This window comes from Ovis canadensis, chromosome 23, assembly GCF_042477335.2.
Source record: "Ovis canadensis isolate MfBH-ARS-UI-01 breed Bighorn chromosome 23, ARS-UI_OviCan_v2, whole genome shotgun sequence".
Lineage (NCBI taxonomy): Eukaryota > Metazoa > Chordata > Mammalia > Artiodactyla > Bovidae > Ovis > Ovis canadensis.
The window spans coordinates 15,549,465-15,562,577 of NC_091267.1; the positions used below are offsets into that span (position 1 = coordinate 15,549,465).

Below are 13,113 nucleotides of genomic sequence, written 5' to 3' on the forward strand. Positions count from 1 at the left end.
CCCTGGAGAAGGGAAAGGCTACCCACTCCAGTATTCTGGCCTGGATAATTCATGGACTGTATAGTTCATGGGGTTGCAAAGAGTCGGACACGACTGAGCGACTTTCACTTCACTAGCAGCAGCAGCAGCAGCAGCATACGTATACACACACACACAACATGTGTTGAAGAAGAATTTGACAAATGTACCCTGGACTCCATGCCGCGTCTGTTCCTGGCTTTGTCTGCCTGGAGCCGCCGTCGGTGACTGTGAGGTCTGTGATCTGTCGGAGCTCTGCAGGACGGCGGTCCCAAACCCCGCTGTTTCCCCATCCGTTTTTCAGGTTAGCCTGCCCATTATGGAGTTTTCTGCAGGCAGCTCATGTGGGTTTCATGACTAATTACAGATGTTCCGGGAGAGCCTGGGAGGCAGGTGTAAACGCAGAGAGGAAGGAGACGGGAGGTGTCACTCACCCCTCACAGCAGGTGAACCCGGACCCAAATGGGTGCTGTGGGCTCCGTGAGAGAGAGATCACTAGCTGAGGTCTCTGCACTGCATAGTCCTGGCTGCCTGTTGAGACCCCGTGTGTGTAGCCTGTCTGCACAGCTAACCAGGCTGGAAACCAGTAACCGAAAGGCCAGGCACTGCACCAGATGCAGTGTGGACCGCCCTGGGCTCAGCGGTTTCCATTCCACCCTTCAGTCGCCTCTCCCATTAGAGTGTGGCTCACAGTTAGCCCTTTGGAAAGGTGGCTGGCAGCCAGGGGACACTCGGGTGACAGCTTGTCCTGTCTCGTTTGGACCCGGCCCCCAGCTTCGGGAACCCAGCCGTCTGCGTGTCCGACATGGTGCAACAGCTTTGCTCAAACCTTGTCTGGAAAGGCTCAGTTTTCAAAGCTTCCGGGGTTACGGGGTGGACGTGTGGTCCCATCCTGGCGGAAGTCGGTGCAGCCCCGCCCCCAGCCCGCCCCCTCGCTTCCCCAGGAGAGCAGAGCCGGTGACCTGTCCAGGGCTGCCCGCTGCTGGTGGCAGAGGGGACTAGACTCAGGCTTCCTGCCCCGCACGCCTCGCTTCAGTCACCCTCTTGAGCCCTTCAAGTAGGTCCTGAGCTGTCTTTGTACGTTACCCCCTTTTTACCCCCTCTTGGCATCAAAAACCATGCTTTGGGGGGAGTGTGAGTGATTAAGACCCTCGAGTACAGTGTCAGCGTGGTCAGGGTTGATCAGGTAAACACAGTATTGTAAGCGCTCTCTGCCAAGATGTTTTCAGTTTTCATTTATTTCCTGTAAAAGGCTTCTGAATAATGGTAATCGTGATGGAGAAACAAAACCATAAGGCCTCCACCTTGTGGTGATAAAGCATCCTTCTTAAAAGAAATGGCAACCCACTCCAGTGTTCTTGCCTGGAAAATGCCACGGACAGAGGAGCCTGGTGGGCTGCAGTCCATAGGATGGTAAAGAGTCGGACACGACTGAGCACACACACACACACTCACGCACTCTGAAAGGATACTGATACTTTTAGGCCTTAAAGAGGACACTTAGAAACTAAAAAGCAGGCAGAGCCAGGTGAAAAGTTCAGGTTCAAACTACAAGCTTATTGGCAGCCTCATATTCATCACGTCTGTTGTGCTCTGTAGATACTTGTTATTTATTCATACAATTTAGTTAATACAATTTTTCGGTAACAGAGTTTTTTTAAAAAGATTCACTTGTGGGCTTCCCTGGTGGCTCAGTGACGGAGAATCCGCCTGCCAGTATAGGAGACACATCTTCCCTCGTGGGGGATATCCCACGTGCAGCGGGGCAGCCATGCCGGGCGCCACAACTGCTGAGCCGAGCTTGAGCCCTGAGCATGCGCTTTGCAGCCAGAGAAGGCCGAGCTCTGCAGTGAAGAGCAGGCCCCCCTCGCCGAAACTAGAGCAAGCCCACGCTCAGCGACAAAGGCCCAGCGCAACTGAAAGTAAATAACTGATTTTAAAGAAAGATTCACTTGTAGGATATATTCCTATAGTGCTCCGCCGTTCACTGCTGTCTGCAGCGGGGAGTGACATCGTGGGGAACAACGGTCAAGGCTCCGCCCAGGTTGCTGTTAATGAGCTTTGAGCTGTCAGAACATACCTTAAAACATGTGAAGTAGAGAAAAAGCTGCGCCTCTATCCCCCAGGCAGCTCTGATTCCCTAATAAACTGGAGGCTGCACGCATCGAGGGTCCTTTTCCTGCAGAAATTCAGCGCCCTGCCCAAGTCGCTGGGTCAGCCTTGAACCTGTGACTGTGAACTTGTGTCACCCAGACTTTCCAAACCTCGTGAGCCTCATCATCTGTGAAAGGAGGAGCTTTGGAACAGCACCCACCTCCGCCTGGACAGGAGCAAGTCGGGAGGATGGACGTCTGGAGAGGTCCCTCCCGCCGGGCACGCAGGCAGCACCATCACACGGGCCGTCCTCTCGAGCCTCCCACCTCGGTTGAGCCCTGTCCACTGAGTCCCACTCTCCCGGAATGTCTCCCTCCCTTTGCTTTATCTGTACCTGCCGCCGGCCCAAGTCCCTCACCCTCTGCAGTCCCGCACGCCCCAGTGACCACGCAGAGCCCTGACATCAGCTCTGAGCCCTGAGCCTGCGGGGCCTGATGGGGTGATGACCACGCCTGCCTTCTTTTCCCCACTCAGCATCTGGAAGCTTGTGGGAGGAGCTCACCTGGGAAGAAGGTACCAGGTGGGAGACTGACTCTCTCCCTGGGACCGCCGTGGGGCTGCTGGTCTGAAGCTGGAGCGGTGAGATCGGCAGTCCCAGGGTTCACGTGTCCTCTGTGTTTTCAGGAAGATGAGGACTCGGGCTGTAGGTCTCTTGACCGCAGACCTCACACCAACCTGGGCCCGAGCAATATGTTCCCTCCCCACGCACAGTTATCAGGAGCCGTCACGTCTGACGCCAGAGAACATGAGTTGTTCTGGAGGTGGATTAAATACACGCATTCCTTCCCATGCAGTTATCAGGAGCCGTCACGTCTGACGCCAGGGAACATGTGAGCTGTTCTGGAGGTGGATTAAGTGCACGAGCTCGGCACACCCCCTGCCCTTTGCTCGCTGGCTCTGGCCTTGTGCGAGGCCCACGATGTGTGTGCTTCCTGTCTCCAGCGCCAGCGTCCTGGTCATGGGCACGCCGGTGCCTGTGACAGCAGTACGCATGTGGCCCCCACTGCACTCGGCTAGTAAAATATTAACTGGTCATTTCCACAGCCCTCCTGGAGTAAACATGTACCCTCCGGGACCAAAGCCTCAGAGCAAGCAGCAGAGAGCCTACAGGAAGGGGCACCCCAGGGACTTGAGCTCTGGGACTGTTTCTCTGGAAGCCCCACCTGCTGGCCTCCAGGTGGGCAGCCCAGGCACAGCCTGACCCAGGGGGGTCAGCGGGGCCCGGCCTCCATGCCCACGACTGAGTTAGTCCCCGGGACGGGGCTGTTTGCCGACGCCCCACCTGCTGCGGAAGGTGTGTGTCCTGCATCTGCCTGAGTCCACTTCCCGACCATCAGAGAGCCTGTGACTGCGGGCCTGGCGGGCCGGGGCCCCAGCAGCCCGGCTTCCTGGGAGCTGCTGCTTTCACACGGAATTCCCTATCTTCCTGTTGTTATCATTATTCACTCAGCCGTGTCTAACTCTCTGTGACCCCATGGCCTGCAGCACGCCAGGCTTCCCTGTCCTGCACCAGCTCCCGGAGCTTGCTCAGACTCATGTCCGTTGAGTCAGTGATGCCATCCAACCATCTCATCTTCGGTCGCCCCCTTCTTCTGCCCTCAGTCTTTCCCAGCATCAGGGTCTTTACCAATGAGTTGGCTCTTCACATCATGTGGCCAAAGTGTTGTAAGAGCTACAGAAAGCTAAACATGCTGGCTAACCATATATGTGTGAATATATTTATAAGGCTTTCTAAAAGTCATCCTAACTTAAGCATTGATGAACTACTGTTTGGTTTGCTGCTTTTTTTCCTTCAAGGAGATGCTTTGTTGTCACTGAGAGAGGTGATGTTGTGGTAGCACCTGGAGCCAGGGACTCCAGGATGTCACTTGCATCCTGTTCCGGTGAGGACATTCCTGCAGAGTCAGCTGATACCCGGGACCAGGCTCAAGGAACCACAGTCAGACCCCACAGCGCCGTCCTTTTGCCGTTCTGTGATTTCTTTTTTTTTTTTTTAATGGTTTTTGAGAACTTTCAGGCAGTGTTCGTCCGTGGTGTAAATCTGATAAGCCTGGAGAAGATAGAGAGTTAGTTGCTCAGTCATGTCCAACTCTTTGCAACCCCATGGACTGTAGCCCGCCAGGTTCCTCTGTCCGTGGGATTTCCCAGGCAAGAATACTGGAGTGGGTTGCCACTTCCTTCTCCAGGGGATCTTTCCAACCCAGGGATCGAACCTGGGTCTCCTGCATTGCAGGCAGATTCTTTACCAGCTCTGGGACTGTGATCAGTAGCTGTGGATATTATGTGATAACCCAGCACGAAGTGTCCCATCCCCTCAAATCTAGAAGCTGCTTTCTTCTGATACTTCCTATGCGAGACCACAGGTGGTCTCGTGCTGGAAGCTTGAGGGTGCGAGGGAGTTTGGGGGGAGCCCGAGGATCTCAGAGGTCAACATCACAGGCGCTCCTGAACGCAGGGTGGCTTCTTGGGCATCCCGCCCCGGTTCCCGTCCTAAAATGGGCCTTCGTTTTGTCTCGTTCACAGGAGCGTGTGGGGGTTTATTCGGGGCGGTTGTTCTGGTGATGGTGGTGACTGTTCGCTGTGTTCTGAGCACAGGGTGTTACAGGAATGCTTTTGACCTGGGAAATAAAAATGATTGTCTGCAGAAAGCTGGCATGAGCCCGGGGGTCCTGGTGGAGGGAGGAGGCAGGGATGGGGGAGGGAGGGGAGGACGAGGACAGCCCCCAGCGCGGTAGGAGCCCTCAGTTGGTCTCACTCTTCTCTGTTGGGCCCTTTGACTTTCTACGTGAGCTCCTTGCTCTTTCACACGCGCTCTCTGGGTTTTCCTTTAAAGGTCAGAGGCGCAGGCCTACTGTCTGTCGTTCAGAATCCTTGCAGCCCCCGCCCACCTCTTAGGGGGCTGGGATCTGTGTGGTCTGTCAGGGTCCACACCCCAAGACAGGCTGTGCCCAGCACAGAAGGGCGGCTGGGAGCAAGCCAGCAGCTGCCGCTTGTGGGGTGCCAGGCGGGTGCAGGGGGTGTGGGGGAGGCGGAGGGCCCGCCTTCAGCTCTGCATCGCGTTCACTCCGCCTCGCATCAGCGGCTCCCAGAAAGGAAGCACGGTGCCCCTTGGGTACCTCGAAGCCCCTTCAGCGTGTAGTTCACAGGAACTCGGGGCTGCGAGTCATCTGGATCAGCTCAGAGGTTAGGCACACAGCGTGACGGTAGCGAGAGCAGTGAAGTTATCACTTTATAGTAAGCCTGAAAGCCTAGTGGGAAGCTGAGGCTCTGATACTTTGGCCATCTGATGCGAAGAGCCAGCTCACTGGGAAAGACCCTGATGCTGGGAAGATTGAAAGTGAAGGGGGGCGGGTGGGGTGACACAGGAAGAGATGGTTGGATGGCATCATTGACTCAGTGAACATGAATTTGAGCAAACTCCGGGAGATAGTGGAGGACAGAGAAGCCTGGCATGCTGCAGTCCACGGGGTCACAGAGAGTCAGACACGACTGAGCAACCGAACAGCAAAAAATGCTAGGGCTCCACTAAGGGTTAATACCAAAGGACATGGAATTTTGAAAGCGTTGCTTTAATGATGTTGAAAAGCAGAGAGAGCAGAAGTTAGCCCCCTGGTGGGGTTTTAATCCTGCTGCCAAAGCCCATGTGAATCCTCTCCCGGCTGGGACGGCTGTGCGCGGATTCCAGCGGGTAGATGTTAAAACACGGACTGTGGATTCAGTGCTTCTGCGGTTTCACACCTGACCCACGTCTGTGATCCCAGGCGACCTCAGCCTCTGGGTCCTTCGCAGCCCCTCCCTGCAGACGACATCCTGCTGTTGCTTGTACCGTCAGTATTCACACATATGCAAGTGCAGACAGGACAGAGAAAAGCTATGAATACTCTGAGCTACTGTACATGGAAAATTGCACCCAAGTCAGTTGAGAAGGACGAATGGGCTTTGGTTTTCTCCTGATTATGAGGCAGTGTATTCACTGAACATCTTTATTACAAGCAAGTTGAACTTTGACAGTTAAAATGTCTGCGATGATTGGCCCTTCGGGGTCATAATTAACTCCTTATTTGTCTCATTCTGCTGCCGGCGTCTCATGTAACATACACGCCATTCTCTAAGGGAGGGAAGAGAGGTGATTATGTTGCCGATGGACTGTCCGGGGCCCGGGGAATTTGAGTCTGTTACCTTATTGAATCCTCTGCAGATGGACTGCAGGTATTATGATCTGATTTGACAGATGAGAAATCGGGAGCTCAGAGAACCAAATTTCTAAGCTCTGCAGTAAATAGTAATTGGCGGGCATGGAATTAAAACCCAAATAAATCTTTGCACATACTTTTCACCAGCTGTTGTTGCAAGATATTGGGCAGGAAATTAAAAAGATGCCCTCTTCCTCATGAAGCTTGAGGATCCACGTACAGGTGTTCATGAGGACCACGAACAGGTGTTGTGTAATTCAGCCGTTTTCTCAAGGTGACTTGTTAGAACAAAGTCTTCTCTTTATCGCGTTGATGAACAGTCTAGAAATGGATGAACACTTTGGATTGAGGCCTCGTCTCTCCCACAGTGAATCTATGGAGACGATGATTTCATGACAATCCCATTGCCTATGAAAATGCACTCAGAGTTACTTCAGAAACAGCAAGCTCAGCCTTTTGGTGTCCGCAGCCTCCCCTGGGTCTCAGTCTCCCCTGCTTCTCTCTTCTTGCCGCCCCTCTTTCACCCCCGAGTCTGGTCTGGACCTAGGAGAAGTCGCGCCGTGTCCTGTGCGGGGCTGTCTTTGACGGAGAAGGGTCAGGGTTAGGACCGAGCAGGAGCGTCGCTTCTGGGTTCCTGAGCTTCTCACCCTTTTCTCCTCCCCTGACCTCAGAGTTTCAGCGCAGATGTCCACATGTGCGAGAGCCCATGTCAAGGGCTCTACGGAAGGTGTGCGACAGCTAGACGGCTGGAAGATGTTTTCTCAACCTGTCAACACCCACCCTGGGGAGTCATGCCACCACTCCCACCACGATGACACAAGCGTGCGTGATCATGAAAACAATATGGAAATTCTCAGTCATCCCAGTGGCTGCTTAGAAATCTCACGTGGGCCTGAATTTGCACCTAAGGAGTACGGGCAGCCGCTATCACCTGGAGTCCACCCTGCTCCCAGTACTGACCCTCCTCTTCCCCTCCCACCGTGTTCCTTTCATATTATTTCACAAAAAGCTTCCTAATAACCCAATGATGCTTCCGGCCTGAGTTCCAAGCGCATTCCACATGAATTTTCCTCTTTCTCTCTGTTTGATTAATTACAAGAATGGAATGGAATAGAAATGACCTCACACGCAGCTCTTCCGCCTGCAGATGGCTCTTTGCAGCGTGTTACAGAGACCAGCTGTGGGGCGCCTCCGTAAGCCCGCCCCCTTCTGTCCCCGGCGGGTGGGGCCCGGTCACCCAGAGTCAGGTCCAGGACCCGCCGTCGGGGCTGCGCCACATGCCTCACGTCCTGATGGCCCCGCTGGTGAGGGGCCCTGAGCTGAGAATGGTCACGTGGCTTTTCCTGTCTTTCTTTTCCTGCCAGTGCAAATTGTGCATTTAAGGCTAGAATCTGCCTACTGGAAATGATGCATAAATGCTCTGTCTGTTCATCTGAGACCGAGGAAGAAGTTTGTACACGCTTAGAAGTCTGACCTGGAACGTTTGTTTCTATCTATTCTGTGCCCAGTAGTCTTGAGTTCTAAAAGTACTGATTAATGTATTTCGCAGACAGTCCTCTGAAGGACAACCTAAAGTTATGCTCCGAGGGGTGATGAAGCTCTGGTCAGAACACACGGCCTGGAGGAGGCCTCCCGTCCGCAAGGGGCAGTGCGGGGGTCTCGTGCCTGGATCAGCTGTGCTTCAGAGCATTTGGTCCAAAGACAGCGCCTCTGTGTCCAGAAGCAACGCTCTCCCCGCCCCCCGATACTGACGTCGCACAGTATCCTGTTAGGTGAAATCCTGAGGTTTGTGTTCTGGAAGGAGGGGACAGGGAGTCAGGATTTGCCTAATACCTGCAGGGGAGGTGACTGAGGAGGTGAGAGAAAGACGGAGGCCAGAGGAGGTGCTGCCAGGGGAGAATGTGGATGCCCGCGGGCGGTTCTCTGCACCAGGGCGGGGAACCCCAAAGTCCAGGCTGCCAACTGGAGAAGAAGTTAACTGTTTTGCCTGTGATTAATTTCAAATACAACAACTCTGTTCTTTTTTTATTTTGGAAATAACTATTTATATGTAATTGAAAAAGTTTATATAATTTTATCACTTTTATATTTGTATAAATTGAATAGTTGCAAATATATAACTATTTATATATAATTAGATATAATTGAAGTATAGTTGTTTACAATGTTTTAGTTTCAGGTAATACAGCACAATGATTCAGATATATAGATATAGACAGATTCCTTTTCAGATTCTTTTTCCTTGTAGGTTATTACAGAATTTTGAGGGCACTCCCTGGCAACCTCTGCACTTTTACTACTGAGGGCCCAGGCGCCACACCAGGTCAGGGAACAAAGATCCCAGAAGCTGCATGATGTAGCCAAAAAATATATATTGAATAAAGTCAGCCGTGCTATACAGCAGGCCCTTGCCCTCTGTCTACTTTGTATGTAGCAGTGAGTATCTGTTAATGCCAGCCTCCTAATTTATCCATCTCCCATCAAATACATCAGTTGTTATTTGTTAAACAGAGAATGGATGCGCAGATGTTCGATGCATTGTATTTTATGTATTACATACACCACGCTGGTTATCAATACTCACGACCCTGCATGGGGGCGCAGAGAGCTGGAAGTCCAGAATGACCCTGGCTCCGCCCCTGCGGTTCAGACTGCCACCCTGAACAGAGAACACACAGTTCTGCGCTTCAACTGCAGCTCAGTCCCCAAGGGGACAAAGGCGAGTCCCCTCCTCCCTGTCTGTGCCCGTCTCATCGAGCAAACCACCGTGTGTGCCTCAGACCTCCATTTCCCCAGTGAGACGACCCCCATAGAGGCGTTTTGGGGGGTGATCCGTGTGAGTGAATTGGGAGGGTGGATGATAGAATACTGAAATTGTCTGCAAAGGTCAACTTGCATTTTTAAAAGCATCCATTTTATTTATTTTTTAAAAGCATCATTTTTTAAATTTAAAAATACTTCGTTGCTAAAAAATGTCAGCCATCATCTGACAATGCAGAGTTTCCACAAACCTTCAATTTGTAAAAAATGCATCAGTGACAAAGAGCAATAAAGCAAAGCACAACAAAATGAAGTCCGCCTGTCTACATTGCAGTGCTCTTAACTGTAGCCACCATGTAAACACACACATTGAAAGCACAGGTTTTTCCACACGCATGTCTTCATACATGATGCATTCTTGTGGTTCCCCTAAGTCAGCAGTGTTTTTATCGCCACTAGGGCCCTGGCTTTGATTTACCAGAGCATGCTGTCCCCACTTGGATCTACGTTCAGCACTTAATCTGAAATTCAGATCTTGAAAGATCTGCTCTGGGTTCCACCTAAAAAATATAAAGACAGGAAGAGTTTCCACTCTGCAGGGACTTGGCTGTGTGTGGTCTCCCGCGGCAACAACCCACTGCTCCCCACACACAGGAGGTGACGCTGTCAGATGCTGTTGCCCCCTTTCTCACCAGTCGACCTGGGGAAGAGCATCCAACATCCTTCACAGTCACCAAGGAGACACTCAGAAATACGGGAGGCTTTGGGGAAGTTCAGATACTGATACATGCTTCTCTAAAGAGTGTCTTTGCAGGATCGAAACTTGCCTTTCATTGGGTGTATGAAATATTTTAGAAACCCTCCCCATGTTTAGAGGACAATTCAGTTTTTTGCTTTTCAAGGAGCGTTGTTCAGCTAGAAGCTGGTCCTCACATGTTCTTTGAATCATCACACGATGAGGGTGACAGAGGGTGAGATGGCTGGATGGCATCACTGACACAATGGACATGAGTTTGAGCAAACTCCGGGAGATGGTGAAGGACAGGGAAGCCTGGCGGGCTGCAGTCTGTGGGGTCCCAAAGAGTCAGACACAACTTAGTGACCAAACAAAGCAATGTGATGAGTGAACTTTACAATGGTCCTTCAAGACTGGTCACCTGAGCCAGGGGACAGGTCTAAAGTGATGGTACAAATGGTCCTCATGGTTCCTACAGGTCCAGGGATGCGAGTAGGTCGAGGGACCTGTGTGCAATGAGTTTGGCTGAATTCTTCAGTTGTGTACCTTTCTGGGGGAGAAAAACAGTACATTTGCTGCTAGAAAAGTTTGGGCTAGAAAATTCACATGAGGCACATGGGCTTTTTTTTTCTAATACAACTTTGTCTTCCAAGTTTCAAGGCGAGTGTTTGCTTTCGCAGCACGGGGACTGTTGGATAAGGTCTGTGTGCGTTCTTTTCACGTTCCAAAGCTGTGACCTTCACTTCGTGTTGTTTTTGGTTGATGTTGATTCAATGAATCGTGTCACTCCTGAATGTGGACTGTTGGGTTTCAAGGTTGAAACTCAGTGTCTTTGAGATCCTAGATGATTCAACCAAGCCCTCATCAATCAGATTTCTAAATGAAGAAGTCATTATTTGTAGAAAACCTAAGATTCCCTCTCCTTTCTGTACTTTGATGTATCTTAACCTCCACAGTTTCTAAAGAAAAATTTAAGAACCAGGCAAAGAAATATCACTGGAGTTTGATACCAAGAACTGCCTGAGCGAGCATCGAAGCTCATTCAGGTATCTGATTTGAGTCCTAATTTTACCATTGGCCAGCTAGGGGGATATAGGAAAGCTACACTCTGCAGGGTTTTTTGTATACTTATTTCATTTTGGTTTTTGGTTGACTCAGGACCTTAGAAGGAAAACCAACCATAGCAGCTAGTAATCTTTCAAGCCTGTTGCTGCTTATAAAGCATTCTCAGGAACAATAAGCAGAAACCCACCAGACTTGGAGAAGATATGATTTATTTTATCTGAAAATTTTCCAATATATGTGTTAGGGGCTTTTGGTTTGGAATCTGTGGTGGCTTCATTTTAAGTGGTCTCTAGTGGTGAAGAGAAGTACATGGGGGGCAGACAGCTGTGGGGTTCCTGAACAAAGGGGGCTTTGGATCAGGGCTCCTTTGGATCAGGGGCTAGTGGAGATGCCCCTTTCTGGATACCAAACAAGCACAGGAAATCAAGGAAAGGATGACCCAGGTTTTGCTACTTGGCTTCATGACTGTCTCCATTGGCCTTCCTTGCTCACCTGCGTGTCCTGGCAGCCCTCTCACAGAGCCCCTGTACATTGGTTTGCAGAGACCCCTGGCAAATAGGGTAGAACCAAGACTTTCTGGGCCAGGTATCCTTTCAGAGAAAACTCAGCCGCCTGCCAGCTCTTCCTGGGCGGTGTTTCTGTGCTGCTTTATTTGAGGTTGCAAGTACCTGGAAAAGAGAAGCAGATGTTTTTCAAGAATGTTTATGAAACTTCTGTTTTTAAGGTGCACATTAACGGGGCCCAAACTCTTGCATTTGCAGCTCACTTCGTGAGATTATGTACATGTCCTCTAGAATTTGCTTGAGCAAATCTTTATCCATGGGCATTGGAAACCCCTTGGTTTCTGCACTGAAGCCGTTCCAGTCTTGCCAATGGCCCCACTCCAGTACTCTTGCCTGGAAAATCCCAAGGACAGAGGACCCTGGTAGGCTGCAATCCATGGGGTCGCTAAGAGTCAGACACGACTGGGTGACTTCACTTTCACTTTTCACTTTTATGCATTGGAGAAGGAAATGGCAACTCACTCCAGTGTTCTTGCCTGGAGAATCCCAGGAATGGTGGGGCCTGATGGGCTGCTGTCTATGGGGTCGCACAGAGTCAGACACGACTGAAGCGACTTAGCCGCAGCAGCAGCAGCAGTATCTTCCTACAAATGCTGCCGAACCTTGGGATGCCTGTCTGATAAGCGGCCTTTGGTCAGGTCTGCTCCTTCTGCGCTCGCGGGACTCTCAACGCTGCAAGCATCCTGTGTGTGTCTGTGCAGCGTCCGCAGCTCCTCCCCACGTCTGTCCGTCTCATTGGGCGTGAAGTATGCCTCTGTCCGTTGGTTGGGACTTGCGCCCGGTCTGTGAGCGCGCTAGAGATGGGCTGATCTTCCTGGACAAGGAAACTCGCTGAACTGTGCGTGTCCCTGGACAGAATCTGGGTCTGGATTTTTGCCAGGGATTAGAGGACAGAGACGCTGCCTCAGAGACTTCAGGTGCCCCTTGAGTTTGGCGGCTTTCGTTTTCTCTCTTCAGAAACAGATGTCGCATTCAGAACGGGATCATTGTTCTGATTGAAAAACCATGTTGGAAACTCTGGAAGTACCACTTCCAAGGCTAACGACCTCTCTTTCCTTTCAGCATCTGAAGACTCGGGGCTCAGGATGGGGAACCATGCAGGGAAGCGGGACTTTGGTGCCGAGAAGGGCAATAAGGTAAGGAGTGAGCCACCCCCAATCCTTCAGGTGCTCGTATGCCCTGTGGCCGCCAGAGTTTTCCCCTAAAGCCACTGGCTTGTTACTTTCTTTCCCTGGAAACTTCTAGGGCTGAGAATGCTAGTCCTGCACACAGACCAAGACCCGAATTCCTCGGCCAGGACGCCAAGCCCACTGCATTCTCACTGTGGCTGGTCGTCTGGTGGCACCTGCCCCCATGTCCCTTTCCGCACTGATGGTTAGGGTGTTTGGAAGATGCAGGAGAACAAATGGGAAAAAATGCAAGTAAAAACCATCGGAATCCCTCCAGCGACTCAGAATGACTCCTCTGTGGATTTTTAGGCTCGGATTTCCCATTCTCCACCTCATTCCATAGGCATTGGCTTCCCTGTGTGGTGAGGAGCCTCTAGGGATGACCTCTGGGTCCCCAGAGTGTCTGAGCCCCTTAAACTGATGACCCATCACCAGGGCATCTCTGTCCACCGAGG

The 13,113-nt window shown here is 51.4% G+C and overlaps 1 protein-coding gene across 4 annotated transcripts in view; it reads left to right on the plus strand.

Annotated features, from left to right (window-relative positions):
* The window catches only part of MBP (myelin basic protein), a 105,836-nt gene that overhangs the window by 12,828 nt on the left and 79,895 nt on the right, over positions 1-13,113 (plus strand). For all 4 annotated transcript variants that reach the window (XM_069569143.1, XM_069569145.1, XM_069569144.1 and 1 more), the window contains exon 2: positions 12,552-12,625. In XM_069569143.1, the coding sequence (XP_069425244.1) occupies positions 12,575-12,625 (51 nt within the window). In that variant the 5' untranslated portion in view covers positions 12,552-12,574. The remainder of the gene's footprint in view (positions 1-12,551; positions 12,626-13,113) is intronic.